The 22,400-nt window shown below is 53.1% G+C and overlaps 2 protein-coding genes across 2 annotated transcripts in view; one reads left to right on the top strand and one right to left on the bottom strand.

Moving 5' to 3' along the window:
- Window positions 1-4,851: 4,851 nt before the first annotated feature.
- CIMIP3 (ciliary microtubule inner protein 3) lies at window positions 4,852-12,130 on the bottom strand. Its single transcript, XM_054570214.1, has 3 exons — window positions 12,073-12,130; window positions 11,003-11,104; window positions 4,852-5,225 (listed from the first exon to the last, which is right to left on the bottom strand). The coding sequence occupies exons 1-3, from the start codon at window positions 12,128-12,130 to the stop codon at window positions 4,852-4,854; spliced, it is 534 nt and encodes a 177-aa protein (XP_054426189.1).
- An 8,314-nt stretch (window positions 12,131-20,444) lies between these two features.
- The window catches only part of CUNH6orf132 (chromosome unknown C6orf132 homolog), a 29,372-nt gene continuing 27,416 nt past the window's right edge, over window positions 20,445-22,400 (top strand). The window contains exon 1 of the mRNA XM_054568756.1: window positions 20,445-20,618. Within this exon, the coding sequence (XP_054424731.1) occupies window positions 20,474-20,618 (145 nt within the window). The 5' untranslated portion in view covers window positions 20,445-20,473. The remainder of the gene's footprint in view (window positions 20,619-22,400) is intronic.

The raw sequence follows: 22,400 nt of genomic DNA, 5'->3' as shown, positions 1-22,400 counted from the left end.
GGAAGAATTCCTCTCCTGCAGTTCTATGATTGAGGGCTCTGGGTTTTTTCGCTAGATATTGTCTGGAGGCCACTCTCAGTTCCTAGATGCTGCCTGAAGTTTCTAGAAGCTGCCTACAGTTTCTTGTTACATGGGCTCCTTAACATTTCATCAAGCCAGAGAGGAGACTCTCTCTCTAATCTGATAAAATGGAATCTTATATAATATTACCTAATCAAGGGAGAGACACCTCATCACCTTTGCCATGTTCTGTGGATTAGAAGCTAGTCACAGGTCTTGCCCACACTCAGAGGGAGGGGATTGTACAAAGGTAGGGAAGGGATGACAGGAGGTGGAAATCAGTGGGAGGCGGTCACCCTGGGGTCTACGACAACATCCACACTTTACCATAACATAGGTATAACACTCATTTCCTTCTGGAATTATAAGCAGCTGTTATTGCCAGCCTGCCCTCAGGAATCCAGCAAGCTCCTCAGGGTAGAGACCATGGTCTAACTCATCTCTTGAATCCTCCAGCACCTGGTACCATGGATTCCACATGGTCCTGTGCTGGTTATTCTGTTTGCCCCTGGCCCCATTCATTTCCACCTTTCTCCGTAGGCCCTGAGCCCAGGAGGCTGACTCCCAAGGACCAAGTCACCAGGTCCCCCTGCCCTCTGGCTTCAGGCTGGGTGCATCCGTTGAGAAGGACTGGAAGGGGACTGGAGGGTAGAAAAAGAAAAGGCTGGTCTTTCCTGCTACCTTTAGCCACAGCTCCTGCCAGATAGCTCCCTCTGGGTTCCTGGAACAAAACCTCCTCTCCTTCCCCCCAGGCTAAGGAGTAAGAAGAATAGTTGTCACTCTCTCTGGGCACATAACCGTACCACTTCTCTGTAAATAGTCCGCTCATTAACCTCTCCTCAATGACCTTTTTGAGAGTAACAGTTGACTGACAGGGGCTGGAGCTGAAAAAAATGTTAAGTGAAGAAATGCATGTGTGATTAAAGAAAGCTACAACAGGAAGGAACTATTATGAAACATCTACTGTATTCAAGGCGCCACACTAAGCTTGTTCACACAGCTCTGCGGGAATCAGGAGCTGACAAATAACATTCTTCTTCTTCTTTTTCTAATCTTCACCCAAGGATCTGTTTATTGATTTCAAAGAGGGAGAGAGAGAGGACAAGAGCGGAGGGGAGAGAGAGAGAGAGATCAATGTGAGAGAGAAACATTGATCGGTTGCCTCCCGTAAGCGCCTCAACCAGGGATCGAACCTGCAACGTTTTGGTGTATAAGACAATGCTCCAACCAACTGAACTACCTGGATAGGGCCAGACAAATCACATTCTGAAGCTGACAAAAATTTTTATAAAAGGTGATAGACAGAGAATTGGCTTGGGGTGGTGAGCACAAAATACAGTGTAGAGATGATGTGTTATAGAATCGTGCACCTGAAACTTGTATAATTTTGTTAACCAGTGTTACCTCAATAAATTCAATAGAAAGGAGAAAAGGAAAGAAAAAAATGTGAGTGGTGGTAGGTACAAAGAGTCTTCCCACCCCATCAGCGTGCTTTCGGCCTGCCTTTAAATCTCCAAGGAAGGTGTGGATGGAGCAGGAGGCCCCGATGGCCCCTCACCCCAGGGCCTTTCCGGCGGCCCTGCTGCCTGCACGGTTCCATGGCCAGGAGCTGGCTACCTCGGGCGGCAGGGCCCCACCCGACTACAGACCCGGGTGGGAATAGAATCCCACGGCTCAATTCTAGAGCCCAGCTTCTCCCTCCTCAGTGGCCCCTCTCAGTGCCACTTTCCAGTTTCTCCCCAAAGACATGGATCCACGCCAGGGAGAACTGGGATCCATACCACAGCCTCCAGGAAGAGGTGAGGGCGCCGGAGTGGACACGAAGGCAGGTCTTGTGGCTTCCCTGGGCTGATTTGTCTACAGGAATCCTTCCTGGGACAGATGCCCTACCAGAGTAAGAGGATCCACCTGGCAGAATGGCGCCAAAGAGAGGGACAGGTGAGCAGATGCCAGAGGTGGAAACCAGGCTGGGAAGAGACCGAGGGGGCCGCAAACCCAGGCCTGACATCCCCCGCCAAGGCTGCCCACCGGCCCCTCACCTCCCCAACAGGAACACAACAGGGCCCTGAGCACCAGTCCCTCTGCCTCCTGGGACCATCCCACCCAGACCCACCAGAAGCTGTGGGACCTGGGCCGGCTTCTTTAAAATGTTCCTGAAACCTCCCTTGGAGGCTGCTCTACCAAGGTGAACCTCAAGGGGGAGGCCATTCTTCAGCAGACAGGAGGAGGTGTTGGTTAAGGGAGTAGAGGCGCTGGCCTTGCCTCCAGCGGCCCCTGGGCTGTCCGGTGTGGGCTGGCAGAGATGGGTCTTGTTTACCTTTGCAGCCCGAGGACCCAGCCAGCACCTGGCGTTCAGCAGGTGTCCATGGGTGACTGATGGGATGGAGAATGAAGACTTTCGGTTATGTATAGACGGAAAACTTGTATTTGTCTCTGCTCCTTTTCAAAATCCCACTACAATGGCAATGAATGCATTTTTTAAAAAGCTACACATCCACAGAAGCAAAGAGAAGGAACACAGCAGATTAGAGGTTGTAATAAAATTATAGAAAACAGGAGGCAGATGGACAAGTGGTAACTGATCCAAGTGCGGAAAGTTGAGACTTAAATGCTTTCAAGGATCAGGGACGCGGAGGCTGGCACAGCCCCAAAGCCTATTCCTGTCTCAGGAAGCTCAGGAGGTGGGTGTTGAGTCAGAAGAGTAAGAAGTTAGGAAAATTCCGGGGCAAGTAGAAAGGGGAAACTGAGACAAGAAAATTAAATAAGGCCAAACAGTTTAAGCAATTTACAGCCAGCTGGTGAATTGCAAGACCTTATCTCGCCTAACCAAGGCCTTGAGAGCAAATAGTTCATACCTCTCCTCCCTAATGGGAGAACACACAGCTTCCCTGCCATAAATCACAGGTGCCAAGGAAGAGAGGAATGCTTATGCAAACGGAGAGATAACCCTGGAACTAAAGGCAGGAGCTTGGGAAGAGGCTGCTAGACTCCCCTCCCCTCTCAGCTCACCCTCCCCTCACTGCCAAGAAGCAACAGCACATCTGTGTTCCCCCTGGGAATTTCTCCCTCCAAATTCCCACATTTCCCCTATGTAAATGTAAGTCTGAAAGCTCAAGGGAAGGTGGATGTTAGGGTTTTTATCTGCCACCTTCTCAGATTGCTGGCCTCTGATATTAACGAAAGCAATTATAATCCAATCCCTGTCTCTGCTTTTGGCTGAGCAGTGACAGGCAGCATGAGCCCCGAACTCGGGTGCCCTCTGGTTTCGAGGGCAGAAGATGCCCTGGAGGCTGGAGCACAGGACCCGGGGCAGAAATATAAGAGGACTGGGTAGGGAGTTTGTGGAAGGAGCAATTGCCTCCCCAGACACCCTCTGCCAGGCAGCAGAACAGGCATCTCGAAGCATCTAACCCCTCTGACCCTGGTGGAAGGTTATTCTAGAGATTTGAACCGGAGGGGCCCTGGCCTCTGGGCACAACTCTGGAAGGGAGAAGGGCTGCTCTGAAAATTGGGGAGTTAAGGGAAGAGCGAGACACCTCCGCTCCAGCTCCTTCCCAGGCTAGCTCCTCAAAAACCCACAACCAGGCAGGAAAGACCTGGTACAGATGCCAAATGGCCTGTTTCCAGCCTGGATCAACAGACTCCTGAGGAAAGCCTCTAACTTCAAAGACAGCCTACAACAAGCAAAACCCCTGGATTCCTGGCCGGCCGGGCCATCTTCAGGAAGGCCTCGAGTCTCCCTTACTGTCTTCTTCTCGGACAAAGGCGTCGGGGAGGCCGGGCCACTGCCCAGGCGCCCTGCCGGAGCCCCGAGACACCCTGCCCTGTTCTCCCACACCAGCCCCAACCTCACGTGCCCTAGAGGTGTGCGCCACGGCTCGCCTAGAGTGAGACGTGACCCCTGGACACGAAACCAGCTAGAGTCACTCAGTGCTGGTAAATACTTAACTGACTCTCTGGAAAAAGAAATCCCCCGTTTGCAGGTGTTTGCTGATTTTGATGATGTAAATGCTCCCCCAGCCAATTTCAAAGGACCAACATGACGCCCGCTGATAGTAAGGGCTCTCATGGGAGGTCAGAGCTGGTTCCAGGTCCCCACAGTTCCCCCTGGTTGGCAGTGACCTGGGACTCCCTCAGGCCACTGCGATGGATCAAGCACCCTCTGCCTTCATCCCCTTTTTCTGTGAACTATGGCCCATGAGCCTAGCTAACCTTGGAGGCAGCGCTTCTGGACCAGAGGAGACACTTGAGATGGGAAATCTGGACCCTATCAATACACGGCAAGTCAAAAGTAGCGTTTTTTTAAAATAAAACTAGGCCTGGAGAAGAGACTGCGCTCACTCCCTATGTCACTTCCCCATTCTCCAGGGGCTGCTCCAGCGTGGGGTGAGGGGGCCTCGTAAGGAGCTGGGGCTGCGGTCAGCTGATGCATCTCTTTCCTGTCTCTGGAGGGGCTGCCCAGCCTGGACCAGGGGGAGGACACGGCCAGCCTAGGCTCTGAAGGGGAGCAGGGGCTCCTCTCGGGGTGAGGGGACTAAGAATCAAGTCCTTCCAAGTCTTCAGCCCCCTCTGGACGTAACCTCGCTGTAAAACACCCCACGGCCTCGGCCTCGGCTTGCCCATCACAGTCACCCGTTCCGATGCCGGGGAAAGGAAGAACGAACTTTAATCGCCGTCAGGGAGAGAGAACTCCCTTTACCAGTGTTGATAGCGGGCATGGCACAGAGGTCCTCGCCCGGGGACGGTCCACTGCCATAAAGGGGGCCGGGGGGGCTTCTGGCCGGCACAGGACTAGGAACGCCACAACATCTTGTTAGCAGGAGGCACGTCTAAGCGCTTGCGGGTGTGGTCAGTGTCCCGGTGGTACAGGTAGCCACAAGTAGGCTTCTGCAAGGTGTAGAAGGGGCTCAGGGAGTTGGAGTACTGGGACGTGTAGAAATTGAACCTGAGCTTGTTTGAGTTCTGGCCCCTGGGGTCCACCACCACCGGTACATACGCTGCAGCCAGGGTCTGCTCACGGTCCTGCTTCCATGACCGGGACAGAGGAGCCTTCATCTTTTTCCCTGATGGTGTCTTTGGCCCATAGCTGAGTACTGAGGGTTTCTGTGCGTCCTGGGAGGAAGAAAAGAAGGGGAGAGCTGGGGCATCGGACACTGGTACTTCAACTGCAGGGGCCAGGGGCAGGAGCAGAGGTAAGGGGCCACTGATCAGAGCCCACAGAGCCACCCGGGAGCGCAGCTCTGCTGGCTGTGGAGCCAGGCACCTCCAGGCAGAACCTTCAGGGTTTGCTGACCCGCCCCCTGCAATGCAGACCTCCGCCTGCTTCTCAGAGGCCTCCCCGAATGCAGCAGAGGCTGGGGGCCGGGGGTCATCCTCAAACACCCCTCCTGCTCCTCCCGCTCACCCCTCTGTCAGTGTCCCCCACGTCTCCTCTGGCCCGCCTCTCCCTGCCCTCTGCCACCGCTCCAGTCAAGCACCCCTCCTCTCTCTGCAGAGTCACCCCAGTTTTCTACTCATCTTCCTGCCTCCTATTTGCCTTTCTTTTCAGCCTGTGCTTCGCACGCACATCGAATTCATCTGTCTGCGTTAATGGCCACATGGTGTGGCTCTCCTCCTCAAAATCTCTTTTGGTCTCTGCTACCTAGAAAAGAAAGCCCAAGGCCCCCAGCCTGGAAGGCAAGACATTTAAGGATGGGGTCCCCCGCATCCTGCGTCCCAGCCTTACCGTCTGCTGTGTCCGTACCTGTCACCCCGGCCATTCGCCCTCCCAGGCCTCCAGCTGGGCTCAGGCGGTCTCCCCAGCTGGTGCCCTCCCTCCCTTTCATCAGGGAAATTCCGTCTTTCCCTCTCACCCTTATCCTTGACATAACAGCCTCCAAGGTCCCATTCCTACATTTATTCAAGACCAAAGTATTTATGAGCACACAATAAACATTGGTTCACGTGAACTGAATTCTAACAAGGGGTGCTCCCCTTTTAACCAGCCAGCCTGTTCTATTTTAGAACATCTCTCATTGTTAAGTCTCTGCTACAACAATGCCGCTCTCTGTGACCACCACGCTGGGTGCCCAGGTGTGGAGGTCAGCGCCTCTAGGAGATGCCTGTTGTCATATTTATCCCATTGTCCTGACATTTCTCTCTCTGTCATGCCCCTCCTTGACTGTCCTCTGACTTTTGAAGCCCCACACTATCTCCCAGCTACCGGGTGCCCATTTCACTAGGGATCTTTAGAGCCACGACAGCACAACACACAGGATGGGATGCCTGTGTGCCAGGCTGTCTCTGTCCTGCCTCCCAAGCTACCCCTCTCAGGGGGACCAGGTTCCCGTCGGTGGGGACGGGACGCAGACCCCGGGGAACTGGGAGGGAACACGTAGTTGCAGAATTACTGGATGCTGAGCCCCCGCCATTTTACAAAAGAAATCCCTGGTACTCCAGCCATAATGTACACTCCTTTGCACTTAATTTACAAACCATTTGCACAATTCAAACATGCCCAGGGCTTTCCTCAAGGCAGTCTTTACTCCTATATATTCCGACTCAGGAGTGTGTTCTATGCGCCCCAGCTTTGCATTTCAAAATTCTCATCCTTCCGAGCCTCTGACACTGCAGCCCCTCCCCCTCTCCCCGTCCTCTGCGCTTCAGGTGCTCCTCTCGGGATGTGATCTTTCCTGGGCTGGGACTAGGGTGAGGCAAGTGTGTCAATTTTAAGGAGGTGCTCACTCTCAGAGTCCTTCAAGAGCACAGTGAGTGTTTCCTTGCATTTGGCACCTGAATGCTGTGCTTGCTTCGTTCTATTCCCAAACCGGGGCCCTCTGGGCTCCTGCTAGTGTTCCAACAAACCTTCAAACCACTCCCAGTGGTCAGTGTCACATCCTAGTCACCTCTGTGTCTCTGGACCTTAACCCAACAATGCTGGCACACAACCAGGCTGGAAGAGGGGCTGGAGCAAGAGTTCAGCAGCCTTCCAGACTCTTCCAGGTTGGCCTCGGGATTCAGCATTACAAGCAGACGGTCAAGCACCAGAAATGAGCTGTGATGGCGGCCATCAAAGATCTTTCCCACCAATGGTTATGGGTGCAGTGCCAAAGGAAGTGTGAGGATCCAAGAACCCAGAACCAAAATCCAACATTTAAAACGCCAGTGTTCTAGTCAAACTGGACAATCTGGCTACCTGGCCCCCTGGCGAGGCTGGGGGTTGAGGAGGGCAGCCTTGGCAGCTCACCTGCCGCCCAGCACACCTGGCAGCAGCTCAGCGAGTGGATGGAACGAGGGCAGAAATGACTTGGTAGGCCCTGCCTACCTCACATTAATCCTTTAAGGAAGGTACTATTATTAATCTCATTTTTAGTTGAGGAAATGAAGGAAGGAGGTTAGTTACATGTTCAGGGTCATGTGGTTGGTAAAAAGCCAGGCTGGCATTTGAACCCAGGCTCGGCTAACCCCAAGGTCCACACCCTATACTCCACGATGCATCCTGTGTCCACTGCGCTGTACACAGGGCCTACCAAGTCATTTCTGCCCTCGTTCCATCCACTCGCTGAGCTGCTGCCAGGTGTGCTGGGCGGCAGGTGAGCTGCCAAGGCTGCCCTCCTCAACCCCCAGCCTCGCTAGGGAGCCAGGTAGCCAGATTGTCCAGTTTGACTAGAACACTGGCGTTTTAAATGTTGGATTTTGGTTCTGGGTTCTTGGACCCTGCACAGACAGGAAGGTGCCCTTAGAAGTGTGAGGTCTATATTGCAAATTACCATCTCTTAGCAGAGATGAGGATATGACAATGGTTGGTTCATTCATTCATTCATTCAGAACTCTCCCTTTCGTATGCCAGGCTCTGGGTGTACAAGTAACAAAGACGTCACACATACGGACACAAATACATGCAGGAAGCCCTGTAGAGCAGGGCTTCTCATCCTTCACACCATTGACATTTTGGGCTGGATAATTCTCTTATTTTTAATTTTTTTTTTAATCCTCACCCAAAGACATTTTTTTCATTGCTTTTAGAGAGAAAGGAGGGGAGATAGGAAGGGAGAGAGAGAGAAACGTCAATGAAAGAGAGAAACATCAATTGGTTGCCTTTCATGTGCACCGAGACCAGCGATCAAGATCTCAACCCTTCGCTTATGGGACAATGCTCCAGCCAGCTGAGTCACACCGGCCAGGGCTCGGCTGGATAATTCTTTGTGGAGGGGGCTGTCCTGTGGTTGCAGGCTGGTAAACAGCATCCCTGGTCTTTAGTCATTCTACCCACCTTCCAGTTGTGGCAGACAAAAATGTCCTTCATCATTGTTAATGCCGCCTGAGGGCAGAGAGAACCACTGCTATGGAGTCCGGGACAATCTCTTTATCCACAGTGTTGAGGCTGACAGCCTGGCCCAGTAGAATCTTCCCCTTCCTGGGCCACAGAAGGGTCTCAGGTTTCTTCCTGTTAAGCATGACTCTGAGGGTGTGGGGTTCTTGTCCTCTGGACACGGCAGAAGAGCTCAGCCTGGGGCTACAGAGACAAGGGAACAGCAGAAGCCCTACCCCCCGCCTGCACCTGCTCCCCACCCCAGCCTTCAGCCTTGGCCCCTGAAAGCTGCACCTCGGGCTTGGGAGGCTGGTGTCCGGGGTAACAGAGGCAGATGCTTCAGAATGGTTGGGGGTCTTTCCAGAGACCCCACAGAAGGAAGGAAAGGCGACACTCTTTACTCACAGAGTTGAGCACCTATCAGGTGCCAGGCACTAACCCCTCAGTTCGGCAAAAGCTGCTGAGAGCCATTTGAGATGTCGCTCCCAGTTTTCAAGTGCAGAAGCTAAGGATCAGGGGTGCCCGAGTTCACACAGCAGTGGGATGGTGTGTGAGAAGTTTGCAGAAGTCCCACGACTAGTGACTAGTTAGCACGGGAACCACAAGTGAACACTCTGCTCCCTCTCTGCGCCGGCTCAGGCCCCGGCCTGGGCCCACTGCCCTGGGCCCACCAGTCGGCAAGGTCCCAGCTGCTGCTGCTGCAACAGTCAGGACCCTGGTGGGGGGCCCCGGGGCCCCAAGCACATCCAGGGACGAGGCCCTCACAGAAACTGGGACAGAAGGACAGTCTCCAGAATGAGGAAGAAGAAGAGGAAGAAAGAAAGGAGGAAGAGACAACATTGGGCAAGGAAGATGAGGAGGAAGGGAGGGAAGCCCAGGGAGCCTCAGGCTTGCCCTGCCCCTTCCAGGGGCCTGGGGAGGCTCCAAGTGACTAACCTCTGAGGGCTGAGAACACCCCATCCCCTCCCAGGGCCCAGCACGGCAACTTTGGAAGGAGGGTGCGGCCTGGGCTGCATACTTTCTAGGTTAACATCTGGTTTCATTTAGCCGTCTCCTCCCCAGTGAGGTCCTCCCTGTCAAGTGCTTGTGGGGCGGGGGGAGGGGTACGGGAGGTGGGGTATGACTTTAGAAAACTGGTTCTCCGCTGGCGCGGATTTTTCCCCCAGGGGCCGTTTGGCAATCCTAGAGACATTTTTGGTCGTCACAAGTGGAGGGTGCTGCTGGCACCTAGTGGGCTGAGGCCAGGGATGCTGCTAAACCTACCAAGGTGCACAGAGATCAGCAAACAATGGCAGGAGTGCCGAGAACTGAGAGACCCAATTCTGCGTTAGAGGTTTGAGGAAGACCCCCTCTCCCCTACCTGTTTCCTGCAGCCCTGGCTTAAGCTTCCCATCCCACAGGGAACAATGGATCTTAAGGCAGAGGGTCCCACCAGCCCCTTCCCTTCCTGTTTTTCAGTTGGGGTTCGAGCTAAAGCCAAAAGAAGGAATCCAAGTAGAACTCTCCCTCCATACCCTGCACTACCATGGGCAGAACCCAGCAGGGCCTTTTAGATAGACACACGCCTGTGTTTGTCCCTTATACCAGAGCTTAGAATGGGGAAGAGGGTGACTCAAGAGTGGAGTTTCCCAGGTAGGGCCAGGAGACCTCCTATGTGACATTACTACAGGTCCCCTGGGACGACACTCTGTCCAGGCCCCCTGGCACGTCCACCAGCCTGACCCGTGGCTGACATTCCACCATCAGCACCTCCCTCTGGTAGAGGGCCTCCTCCCTGCTGAAATGCAAATTGCATTGGGTGAGGCCTCTGGTTAGGTGTCCGGGGCCCCTGGGTCTGTGGAATGTGCCTGGGTCTTGGAGGCTGAAGGCCTGAGCTTGAGGCCGACTCTGCCCTTACAGGTCAGGCAACCTTGGCCAAGTGGCTGAACCTCTTTGAGCTTCAGTTGCTTCATCTGCAAAACGGGGATAATAAGGCTGTTATCGACTTCATCAGCTTACTGTGGAGGTGCTGTGCGTGTGGGAACTGTGCAAGCACAATGTAAATGGTGATTATCATCAGCCTGGTTTTGAGCACACTCTTCTGAACATTTTTGAGTGTGTCCATCTGTGCTGAGGGCAGAGGGGCTCGGAAAGGCTTAGATGGGGAGGGGGCAGATGGGGCCTCAGCGTCCTCATGAGGCAGTGTGGCCTGGGGGCCTGGAGTTCAAATTCCAGCTCCACCACCCACTAGGTACCTGATGTTTTGATATTATAAATATCTGCACCTCAGTTTTCCCACCTGGGAAGTGGGAATAACTAGAATCTATCTTATGAGGGTTTAATGAGATATTTCATGTAAAGTATCTAGGCCTCTCGTGCACTCTAAGATTTAGCCACGACAAAGGGTAATGCAAACCAGGAGTCCCAGGAGTGTTTTGGGGAAGTGACGGGGCAGAAGAACCAGAGGAGTTGAACAGTGGCCCACTTTCTGCTTCCCACCAGCCTCAGGGAACAAGAGTTGGGCAGTGATAGTGGCCCCCCAAGCCTTTCATTAAGAGCCCCCGGCTCCTAGCTGCCCAGGTGGGCCAGGCTGGGGCCTTCGTACTCCTTCCTGCCAATCAAACTTCTTGTGACCTTGGGCTGCCCTGATCTAGCTCTGTGATGTCATCCCACCTGGCTCATCCTTGACCAGGGCCTTCCTTGGTGGTAAGATGGCACTGCTGGTGGCCGGGGGCTCCAGGGCTCCCAGGGTCTCTTGGGAGGCTACTGGGAGTGCTAAGGTGGGGAGAATTTTTGTGGGTAGCGTTATTGTGATGCCTGTTTGAGAACACAATTCCATCTGTTTTCCTAAGGAGACACGGGGGTAGGGCTGGGAGCTGAAGTTTCAAGGCCTGGAAGAGTCTTTCTTTTAACCTTGATACTGACTCACTCTGCGATTTCCTCTTCCCCTGACAGGTTGTGGGAAGTGGGGTAAGTAGTGAGAAGAGGAAATCATCCTAGCTATCTAGGTAGCTCCAGAAGTCCTTAGTCCAGGAGCCCAGCATGTCCTAAGAGGCCCCTGGCAGGGAGGGAATGTACCCAGACAACTCACCCTTCTCTTTCTTTCTCTCTCTTTCTACCTGCCCTCCAAATTACAGAGATGATGGGTGGGTGGGTGGACATATGCGAGTGGGAGAGTAGAGTGCACAGGTAGAGTGTGGGTAGATGGATAGATGGCAGATGGGTGGTCACTCCTGATTTGAGCCCTGCTCACCTTTTTAGCCTCATCTCTTTTCTCCATGCAGTAGCTAATTTCTTAAACATGCACGGCTCTCTCTCCTCTGAGCTTTAGCATATGCTATTCCCTCTCCTGGACCACTTCAAATAGGGGATTAGGAGATGCAGGGATGGATGGATAGATGGGTAGAGGTGGCCGGGTAGGTTGGCCATGGGTGAGAAGAGGGGTAGATGGTCAGTAAATGAACAGAGGATGGGACTACAGACCCAGGAGTCAGATTCTTTGAGCTTGAATCCTGGATCTAATATTTTGCTCAGTGCGTAAACTCGGGCAAGTAATTGACCTCTCTGTACTTCTGTTTGTTCATGCGTAAAATGAGTGGACTAAAGGTCCTTATCTAATAGAGCTGGACAAGCACTTAGGACAGTGCCTGGCACAGGATACGCGCGCAGTAAATATTAGCTGTTATCATGTGAGGGTGGGTAATCGGAATGATGGGGGATTGCCGAGTGGGCTCTCCTCTCACCATCATCAAAAACCAGACCCCCCTCCTCCTTGGGGTACCATCGCCCAACATCAGACATGGTGGGCACCTCCCAGGAATGTGTCAAATATCCCACACGTAGAGGGACCTAGGCTTCTTCTTGGGATTGAGGGGTGGGCTAAGGGGAGGGAAACAGCAAGCTGGTGACTTCCTGCCCTCTGTCACACTGGCTTGGGCTGGGCCCAGCACTTGTTTCCTTCCTGGCACTGTGTCAGCCCTGACTATTGGTTATGGGGTGGACTTTGGGGCCCACAGGCAGGTTGGAAGTTGGGGTGTTAATGACTTGTGCACTGTGCTCAGATCTCACACCCTGATGGTAATGACCCCTAATTTCTGAGGAGGCTGGGAGGGACAAGGAGGGGAGGCTGGCAGGGAGGAGGACGGAGGAGGAGCAGCAAGCAGGGCTTGCCCTGCTGGCTCCTCTGATATGGGATGCCCAAGGCTCTGGACGATAATATCTTGCTTGGGAAAGGGAGGGGAGGTGGGAGCATGGCATTCTGGGAGCAGCGGCCAGCAGCTCTGGCTTTGGGGAAGGTGGCTTGGGTCCCAGAACTGTGAGGAAGGAGCCCAGGAGGCTGGGGTGGGGACGTTTGGGGGACTAGGGCACCATGACTTAGCAGACGTTACACTCCTCTCAGCCCACGAGGGGCTGAAGTGCTGGGCTGGGCAAGAGTCCTGGGTGACCTGAGATAAGTCCCATCCCATCTCTGAGCCTCAGTTTCCTTATGTGTACACTGAGGATGTTGGGTCCTTCCATCTTGGACATTTGAAGGAGGGGGAATTGAATTACTTCCTGAGGGCTTCAGGCAGGGGCCCCCCTTGACTGACCATGGGACTGGGCCCTGCCAGGGGTGTCCCCATCCCAGGCCTTGTCACCCTTGCTGTAGGAACCACAACAAGGGGCAGTGGCTTGGGAGACCTCCTTCAGGGAGGCCTGGCTAGTCAAGCCTTATCTGTCTTTCTTCATGTGTAAATCACAGAAGGGTAAGTTCATGGCCTCTGAGCCCACTCTGCCTGGATTCAAACCCCAGCTCTCCTCTTCTGTGTGACTTTCACAAATCATTAACCTCCCGGGGCCTAAATACCTAATCTGCAAAACGAGGCTGATAAAAGAAGTTACCTGGAATGCTTGTCGTGAGGATGATAGGAGTTCAGAGCAGTGTTTGCTACAAGATGAGTGCTAAGAGTCGTGTTGTTATTATTTCTAGAGCTCAAAGGACATTGATTCAGTCCTGCCTTCCGGAGGCCCCTCTTTCTCTGACTCCCCTGCCACAGCCCTCACATGACCTAATGTTATTTATTATCAAAGTTCCTGGAAGGTAAGAAATGTAATCTGTACCCACAGTGCCCAGCGGGTGTTTGGGAGGGATGCCGAGAGCTAGCGAGGCTCAGGGCTGGCCTGGCTCACAGGACGATCCACTGACCACCCCGACACCCGGCCACACACAGAGCCTCCACCTCTCCTTCTGCTGTGGAGGTCGCGGGCAGATGGTTTTAAGTGCCCTGCTACTGCCTTACTCTAAGTACGCCTGGTTACTTGAACATTCTCTCCACCCCACGTTACCTGCTGTGTGATTTGGACAAATTACTTAACCTCTCTGACCTTTACTTATTCTGATTCTTATTTTTCCTTTGTTGGACCTCAAGTACAGGAGGCCTCTATTGATGGGGCATGAGGGCCTCCTCTCTCATTGTATTAATTTCTCCCCTTTATCTCCAGTTTCCAACCACACTCCCCACCCGCCCTAGCCAGAGGCAACCATTCTCACGAGCTTAATGAGTATCTTCTTGTTCATATGTGTTCTTGCAAAGTATACATACTGTTGTTTTGTATGCAGGTCTTTTTTATTTACATAAGTGGCAAGTGTGTTTTAGATCTCATTCTGTTTACTTTGATTGCTCCCTACTCTTTTAAGATTCACCTGTGTTGCTACACAAGCATATAGTCCCTTGCTTCCAATTACTGTGTAAGTTCACTAAGTGCATTCACCACATTTTATGCCTCTAATCTTCCAGGGATGGACCCCCAGTTGCCTCCAATTCCTCATCCCCACAAACAGCACGGCAATGACATTACATCCATGTCCCACTATGAACCTGGGTGAAGCCATATTCCCAAGAGCAGAATTGATTGGTTGTAGAACAAGAGTAAATGTCATTTGGAGTCGTCTTTTCTCCATCCATAAAATGGGTGCATTGCGCCCTCCCTTGCGGGGCTGACGTGACAGTAGTGAGTTAATGTGTGTAATCCCCCCCCCTCCCCGTGTCTGACACAGAAAGATGCTCAATGAATGGTAAATGTGGCTGCTTTTCTTCCCAGGTCTCAGGGAGAGAGAGAGAAATAAGTGGACCTAGGACGAGTTGCATAGAAACACTCCCAGAGCTCAAAGTCCCAGTTCAAGCGTTGGTCTCCAAAATACATGAGAACTGTGTGGGGTGCTGCTGTACTAGAGGATAAGGACTGATCTTGAGTTTAAAAGCTCCCACAGCCCCAGTGCAGGGCCTGGTTCAGAGGAGATGGATGTGCCGAGGAAATGCTATTGCATCATTTCATTTCTTACCTCTTTCCTCAGAACCAGAAGCAGCCTCCCCACACAGGAGGTGCCAGGCATTTGCTGTTCGGCCAGTCCACTAGCGTTATAACCAGATGTGAAAGCAGCCTGGTGTTGGAGCCCACTGTCCCACTTGGCAGGTGGAGAGACTGAGGCTCTGGAAGGCTCCATCGTCTCCCAGGAGGTGAGTGGCAGAAGGGCACTAAAATCCACATTTCTAGGTCCCTCCTCCAGTGCTCTTTAAAAACAAGAAAATGTGCTCCAAGTTCAACTATGTTCTTTATTATTTGTAGAGTTTAAGTTAAAACAAATGATCTCCCAACAGAGCATATTACTAAAAACTAAAACTCCCCACAAAGGTGCCCTGGCATTCCAACTGAACCTCTTCCACTGTCTGTTTCCTCCCATTGCCTACCCATGCACAGGTGCACTTTAAATGTTTATAGCTGAAATCTACATAGAATATTGGTGTTTGTGCATAACATTACTTTTAAACACACACACACACACACACACACACACACACACACACACACACACATTATCTTAGATTGTAGAATGTGTCCTATAATGGGATGTTTTTGCCTGGCCGTCAAGGTGACCTTGCAGACACCTGCCCCACCCTGTCTCCTGGGCCCTGGTAGAATTTGCTTTCTTGAGGCTCTTTGTTGAACTGGCTCTGCACTTTTGCAGCCTCTCATGGCCTCTGTTCTGTCTTCGCATTCTCTGCTTAGCATCTCTGTGCCCAAAGTCAGAGTAGAGAAGGGGGACAGGGACACTCAGGTGCTGAGTTCCTACTATGAGTCAGACTCTCTTACAGGTCCTTTAACCCACCATCTCACTGAATCTCATAACAACCTTCCACTAATAGCCCCGGTTTTGCAGATGAACAAACTGAGGCTCACACTCTCAGGCACCAGGTAACAGCTTCCCCGAGCCCCCTGTCAGGATGCAGGAGTCCACACCAGCCAGGTTTCCTCGGCTCAGAGGAACGCCCAGGCAGGGGGATTGCAGCCCACCCGTCCTGCAGGCCAAAGGAAGTGGTCTCCGGAGCCGGTCTGGCATCAGGCGTCTGCGTCCTGGAACAAGACAATGGACAAGATGACTGCAGCTCATTTGGGAGGTGGGATGACTTTGGCCCAAGGAGAGCTAGCTGCAGAGGCCTGGGGCGATGATGACAGTGACTCTCGGGACTCCTCAGCAGGCGCTTCCCCGACTCAGAGTCGCTCACCCAGCCAGGAGCACTGGGCTTTGTTTGAGAAAAGACCACAAACTTGACAGAGGCCCGAGTTTCTGTGAAGACTGCCACTCCCTGGCCCCAATCCCACCCCACATTCCAGAATTGGCCAGTAACATGGGCTCTTGGAAGTTACTAAGTAATTGCCGGGCAGAGGTTTAATTACAGGATTGGGCTTTGGGCTGTTTCGAGGGGAGCCTATTATTTGGCTGTTTCTTTCCTGGGGGGAGCAGGTGTAAGGTGTTGTTATTAGATAGAGTGAGGGCCGCGCAGCAACATGTTGTACAGGCTGCTGAGCTGGACAGAGAAATAAGCCCCAGCCCTGCCCCAGGGAACCTGGCTGACAGGGCCAAGCCTCAGCTGGGGGTGGGGGGGCACTGCTCACCTCTGAACCCAGGCTGTCCAGAGAGTCCCCTGAGTCCCCCCAGCATGGGAATGAAACTGGGGTAAAAGGGGTGTGTAAGGGCAGGGAGGGCCTTGGCAGCCAGACTGCAGGCTCAAGCCCTTCTCGTGCTCATATGTCACCCAGGTTTCCCCTTTTCTTCCTGTCCCAAAAGGCAAGGAGCACGCCAGTGTGGAGAAATGAAAAACCCTCAGGGAGCGCCCCTGTCCCGGGCACTTCTCATCCATTATCTTATTTCATCTTCACAACAACCGGGATGGGTGCTGTACCCCTCCCACGCCACAGCTGAGGGAACTGGCTCAGAGGGGGGTTTTTTTGTTTTGTTTTGTTTCACTTCTCCTCCTTCTACGTGCAAACTGCTTACCTTCCTTTCTTCCTAAGAAATGTCCTGCAAACTAAAAACTCTGCTCTGTTTCTGTCTCCAGCACCCAAGCCCGTCCCCATCCCCTCCTGCTTGTATCAACTAATCACCTGATCACCCAAATGACCGATGAATTAAGCCCCTTCCCCTTAGCCTCTCAGCCTACACTTTCTCCTTCCCATCGAGGCTTCATCCAGACCTTAGGCGAACACCCTTCAAACATAGCTGTTACCGGTCACCCTCGCCTGCTCCCAGAAGCCACAGCTTCTCAGACTTTAACAGGCTCCTGAATCACGTGGGGATCTTGTTAAAACAAAGATCCTCTGCCGGCTACCTTAACACACCAGCTCACTGAAACTCATAATGACCTTAAATTAATAGCCTGTTTTACAGATGAACAAACTGAGGCCCAAAGAGGTTGCCCAATGTCTGGGATGGGGCCAGAGTGTCTACCTTTCTAGTAAGATCCCAGGTGGTGCAAATGCTACTGGTTTATGGACCACATTTCTAAACCAAACTCTTCTCCCTAGTTATTTTTCTTTAGTTTTTTAAAATCCTCACCCAAGGATGTGTTTATTGATTTGAGAGAAAGAGGAAGGGGCGGTGGGAGGGGGCGGGAGATAGAGAGAGAAACATTGATGTGAGAGAGAAACATCAATTGGTTGCCTCCCATAGGTGCCCCAACCCGGGATCAAATCTGTAACCTTTTTTGGTGTGTGGGGCGATGCTCCAACCAACCGAGCCACCAGTCAGGGCACTTTAATTTTTAAATAGGAAATACATTTATATGGTTGGAAATTTAAAAATATAAAAAAAGCATTCAGTGAAAATTCTCCCTCTCATGTCTATCCCCTGATTTGCCCAGTTCCCCCCTTCACCCCCCAGTAAACACTTCTATTCATTTCTTATGGATCTTTCCAAAATGTCTCTGTGCCAATAAAAACAAATAAGATCATTCTTATCCTGCCCCAAATGGTAGCATACTACACACACCGTTTTGTCAACAGTTTATCAGTTTATCTTGAAGATAACTGGACACGGTCAGCTGACTCATTCATTTTTAGAGTTGCATTGTTATTTCAATGTGTGGCTATGCCATAATTTATCTCATCAGTCACCTCCAGGTGAACAATTTGAGTTGTTTGTGATCTTTCCGGCTGACCTTTTTAAGCCTTCCCCTGCTGACCATCCTGGCTGGGACCTCCCTCCTACTCCCCACGCCTCAGCTCCCCAGCCCTGAGCTCCTGCGGGGCCTTCACTCCTGCTGCCCGCCCTCCCCTCTCCTCCCCGGCCAGGGGCCCAGTCGGACTGCGCCTCCTGAGTCTCTAACCCACTGTTAGTCTCCTCCTCTTCGTTTACGCCCCCACTCTAATCTCTCCAAATAGACTAAAGCAACTGAACTTGGGAACCATCACTTTGATGTCTCTGGATCTTCCACAGCAGTTCTCAAGAATATCAGTTATATAGTGAAAGATGCGTATGAATGGAGCCACTCACTGAGGGCTCTGCTGGGGCTGGTTCTGGGTGTAATAATCCAGCAGCTACTCCAGGTGGGAGGGACTTCATACCTCAGAGGTTTCCAAGAAAGAAACCCTTATCTTGTGCCTGAGTGTCTAGAGCACCCGGGTGGGCTGTGAGGATGCCTGGGGCATGAGGGGGCAGCTGGGGTTCTCTCGTGTCCTTCTTGGGGAGGCAGCGGGAGGAACCATGATGCGGAGACAGGAGAGTGGAGGGATGGATGGCATGGGTATGTGTGCCCTGAATGAGCTCCTTCCCTTCCTGTTAACATCCTTGTCATCCTTCACGGGCCAGCTCAAGTCTCAGTTCTTCCAAGAAGCCCTCCTGAACTTCTCCAGCCCCCGTTGACCTCCTCTCCTCTGAATTCACACTGTGTGTACTAGTGACAGCAACCACTATTCTGTGCTTAGTCTTCGTGGCCTGCCACCTCGAATCATGTAAAACCTTATCTCCATGATGAGACCCCAACACCCTCTCTGGTAGAAATAAGACTTCTCTAATTCTCTCGTATCCCCACGTACCCCAAGCCCTTGGCACGGCCTCGGGCAGCTGGGAGAACCTCCGCAGGTGCTCCTTGAAAGGTCGGGAATCGGTCCCAGGAGGGTCATGGTGGTGGGGGGGGGGGGACAGGGTTGACCACAGGTGTGCCTCCAACCCAAAGGATGTCGGGAACACCTCACAGCCACAGCCTCTGAGGGTCTGACTCATCCTGTCCATTAAAGCTGGAGCCAGTCAAGGGGACTTTTCAAAAATGTCACTGTCATGAAAGTAAAGGCATAGGGCTGTGCTAAATTAAGCGATTAAAGGGACATGACAAGCAATGCAATGTGTGAATCTTGTTTAGACTGTGGATTAAAAAAAATAAAACCTTTTGGGAGATGATAATAGTGTGTCAATGTTAAATTTGAGTGTGATGAGTGTATTGTGGTCACTTAGAAGAATGTCCTTATTCTTAGGCAATGGAAACTGAAATATTGGTTGGGGTGGGAGATGTGCCATGATATCCACGACTTTTAACCTTCAGCAAAAGGAAAATAAAATAATAAGCGTGCTTGGAGACAGATGCAAATGCGGCAGCATGTTAACAATGGGTAGACCCAGGAGGAAGGAATACAGGTGGTCATTTTACGGGTCTTTCATATTTTCCCAGAATGAAAAGCTGAGGAGGGAATACCTTTGGGACAAAGGGAGACACAGTTAGTTTCAGCCGCCTGGGGGAAAGAGAAGGGGAACGGCGGCCAGGGCGCTGACCCGGGGGCTGCAGGAGCAGCGCCGGCTCCGACAGATCACCAGCCCCCGCCCTCCGCTCCTGCTGCCCAGGAAGCATCAAAACCTAACCCCGGGGCCAGACTCTCCCTGCGCGCCGGGCGGCTGTCACAGCATCCCCGGGGGTCCTCACCGGACCTTCCGCAGCGGACAGCCACTCCCCGCCTTAGCTAGGATGGGTATCCTGTGCCCATGAAAGGTTCACAGCTCATTTCCCAGAAAAGTGAACCCAACCCTACGTGGGATGGACCCATCGTGAGTTTTTAAAAGTTATATTCACTTAACTTTACAGAAAAAAGAAATTTTGACATACAAAGAAAACGCCAATATTAATCATCCTACGTTCTCTTTGGAGGTCTGTCAATGGAGGTATTTTCCGCCTTTGTCATCAGACTGGGAAGCTGGTTTATTCCTTCCCGCCGCCCCTGCCCCGGGGCTCAGAGTTCTCCCTTAGGGGCATTTCCTTGTAGCCACTGAAGGCTGGTGGCCCACATTTTCGAGGGCTTGCGGGACCCTTCAGCTCGCTTTAGCCAGCCGTCTCCCCGCTGTTGGGCACAGCCGTTCCCCAAGTGCCCATTCTGACCTGGTCATGACCCTCCTTAGAAGCAAGGGACTGGCCCGCTTCCTCCCTTCCCCAGGGAGGCGCGGGTGGAGGAAGAGGGCCAGGAGGGGACCTGGGGAGGGGGCGGCTCTCCTTCCAGGCCGGGCGCGGGCTGGGCGAGGTCCCCAGCCCACTGGGCCGTGCCAACAATGGCCTGTTGTAGACGGAGGCGGGCAGGAATGCGGCCGGGGGAGTTGGGCGGCCGCGGGGCGGGGCCGTCCCAGCCGCAGCCTCTTACCTGTCCAGGTAGCTCGCATTTCCTGGCGAGCGGCGGGGCCCGCACCACCTGTCGCCCGTCGCGCGGGCGGGGAGGACTGCGGGGAGCATGGTCTGGTAGGGTGCCCTGAGGAGACGGTGCGGGGCTCAGTGCAGGGCAAGGCAGGGCAGGGCAGGGCAGGAGGCCGGGGGACGGTCCTCCCCCGGTGCCCGCGCGGCCTGCGGCAGCATGAAAAAGAGCCAGACAGTGCAGGGCACCTTCAGCAAAATCTTCGGCAAGAAGCATGCCAACCCAAACACCACCTCTCTCTACGCGACCAATCCTCCCTGGATTTTCACCCAAGAGGCCCCGGAGGAGGGGACCAGGGACTTCGGTAAGTGCACCCGGGGAAGAGGGTGGCGGCCCCCGCGCTGGGAGGCGGCCGGCAGCGCTCCGCGCTACGGCTCCGGGCTCTCGGCAGGGCGCGGGGCGGAGGAGAAGGGACGCGTCGGAGCCTGCGAACCCGCCTGCAAGCAGCTGCCGAGAAGGGGAGGCGGCGCCGCGGGGTGTCTCCGGGAACGGGCCGTGAGGGGACAGGGGTGCGCGGAGGGGACTCTCCCCGTGGGAGAGCGGAAACCTTTGCGGTCCGCGTTGGATCCTAGTCCCTCTTCCCAGGTGTTTATTTTCCCTCCTGGCTGGACGTTAGGGTTGTGTCTCCTGAAGGCTTTCTGGGGCTTGCAGGGGCCCCTCCTGCTGCGGCAATACAGTGGAGTCTAAAGTGCCACTCACAACTGAGGGCTAGGGGTGGTTCTTTCAACCCTGACCCTGTCTTCTCTGTTCCCTACTGTAATTCCCCACCCCTTCTCCCAGGGTTATAGGTAGGCAAAGAGAGGGGCTGCTATCTGGGCACCTACACACTTGGCCCTGCACAAGGGAGGCCCTGGAAAAGTCAACAGGAGCCACTGCTAGCAGAGTACCAGCCTGTGCAAGACACCAGCTCACTTTTTGGGGCCTGGGTTATCTGCGTGCTCAGATCTGGAAGCCAGGGATGGAACAGTGAGGCCAGGAAAGCCCCTCCTGACTGTGAACCTGCCCCCTGAGCAGGTATCTCTCTGCAGGCATCTGAAAGCACCCTGCCGCCCCAGCCCTGGGGCTCTGGCTGTGGGTCGCCTTACTGCTGCCCCTTTCTGCCTTTTGTGCCCTCTGTAAGTGAAAGGAAACCAGGCAGGTAGGGCTTGCCTATGATCCAAGGCTCTGGACCCAAGGAGGGTTCCCCATCGGTGCTTTAGCTCACCTTAAGCTTCACTGTCCCCCCATTACCTTCACTGACCTTTATGGCCATTTTGCCCAGAACCACAGAGGATGGTACAGTCTCAGCCCCTGCTACTGAACTCAGTTCGGCACCTAGGCTGTCACCGTAGGGACACTAGCCACCGGGACAGGAGTAAGGCAAAAAGATATCGCCCCTCCCTGGCCCATGCATCCCAAACCAGTAGGTAAACAGTTAACCATATGCCATTTAGCCCTTCCTAAGCCTTTGCCATAAAAGATTAGGTGCAGAAGGAGTAGAGAGGAAAGATGACCTCTGATTGCAACTAGTATTTGAACTGAAAGGGAAGGGCAGAGAGCATTTTGCAGAACAAACAGCAGGAGCAAAGGCTAGGAGGGGCTGGTGGTTTGGAGGCTCAGTTTAGAAACATGCAAATACATGTGTGCGGCCAAGTATAACTCTCTGAGGCCCAAACGCCTCCCCTCACCTGTGTAGCAAACATTTATTGATCTCCTTAGGTGCAAGGTACCATTCTAAAGTCCTCACATTGTTGACTTGTTGAATCCTCATCTAGCCTATGTTGCAGGAACTATTATTCCTGTTTGACAGATGAGGAGACTGAGCCACATGTCCCAGATCACACGGCTTTAAACGGCCAAGCCCAGATTTCCTTAAATGTACAATTTAATGATTTTAGTAGACATACAGAGTCATGTAACCTTGACCACAATTCAGTTTTAGAACATTTCCATTACCCCAACATCTCTCCCGGGAGGCAGAGCCAATATTTGAACACAGGCGGTCGGGCTTCAGGGACCACACTCCTAGCCAGCTTGCTGAATTGACTTTTTGGAAGGTGATTCAAGGGTGAATTTGACTTGAGAGGCCATCTGCCTGAGAACCACT

The sequence above is a fragment of the Pteronotus mesoamericanus genome, unplaced genomic scaffold (genome assembly GCF_021234165.1).
Source record: "Pteronotus mesoamericanus isolate MK-2021 breed Mesoamerican mustached bat unplaced genomic scaffold, CSHL_Meso_final contig_20, whole genome shotgun sequence".
NCBI lineage: Eukaryota > Metazoa > Chordata > Mammalia > Chiroptera > Mormoopidae > Pteronotus > Pteronotus mesoamericanus.
Note: the sequence above shows the minus strand (reverse complement) of the source record. Positions and strands in the feature narration are given on the sequence as shown.

Coding starts and splice junctions, on each gene's coding strand:
- CIMIP3 (XM_054570214.1), bottom strand. CDS start 12,130: ATGTCTGATGTTGGGCGATGGTACCCCAAGGAGGAGGGGGGTCTGGTT. Junction 11,105..12,072: donor GGGTCTGGTTTTTGATGATG/GTGAGAGGAGAG, acceptor TCCCCACCTTAG/CACTCCCAGTAGCCTCCCAA. Junction 5,226..11,002: donor CCTGGTCAAGGATGAGCCAG/GTGGGATGACAT, acceptor TGGCCCCTGCAG/TTGAAGTACCAGTGTCCGAT.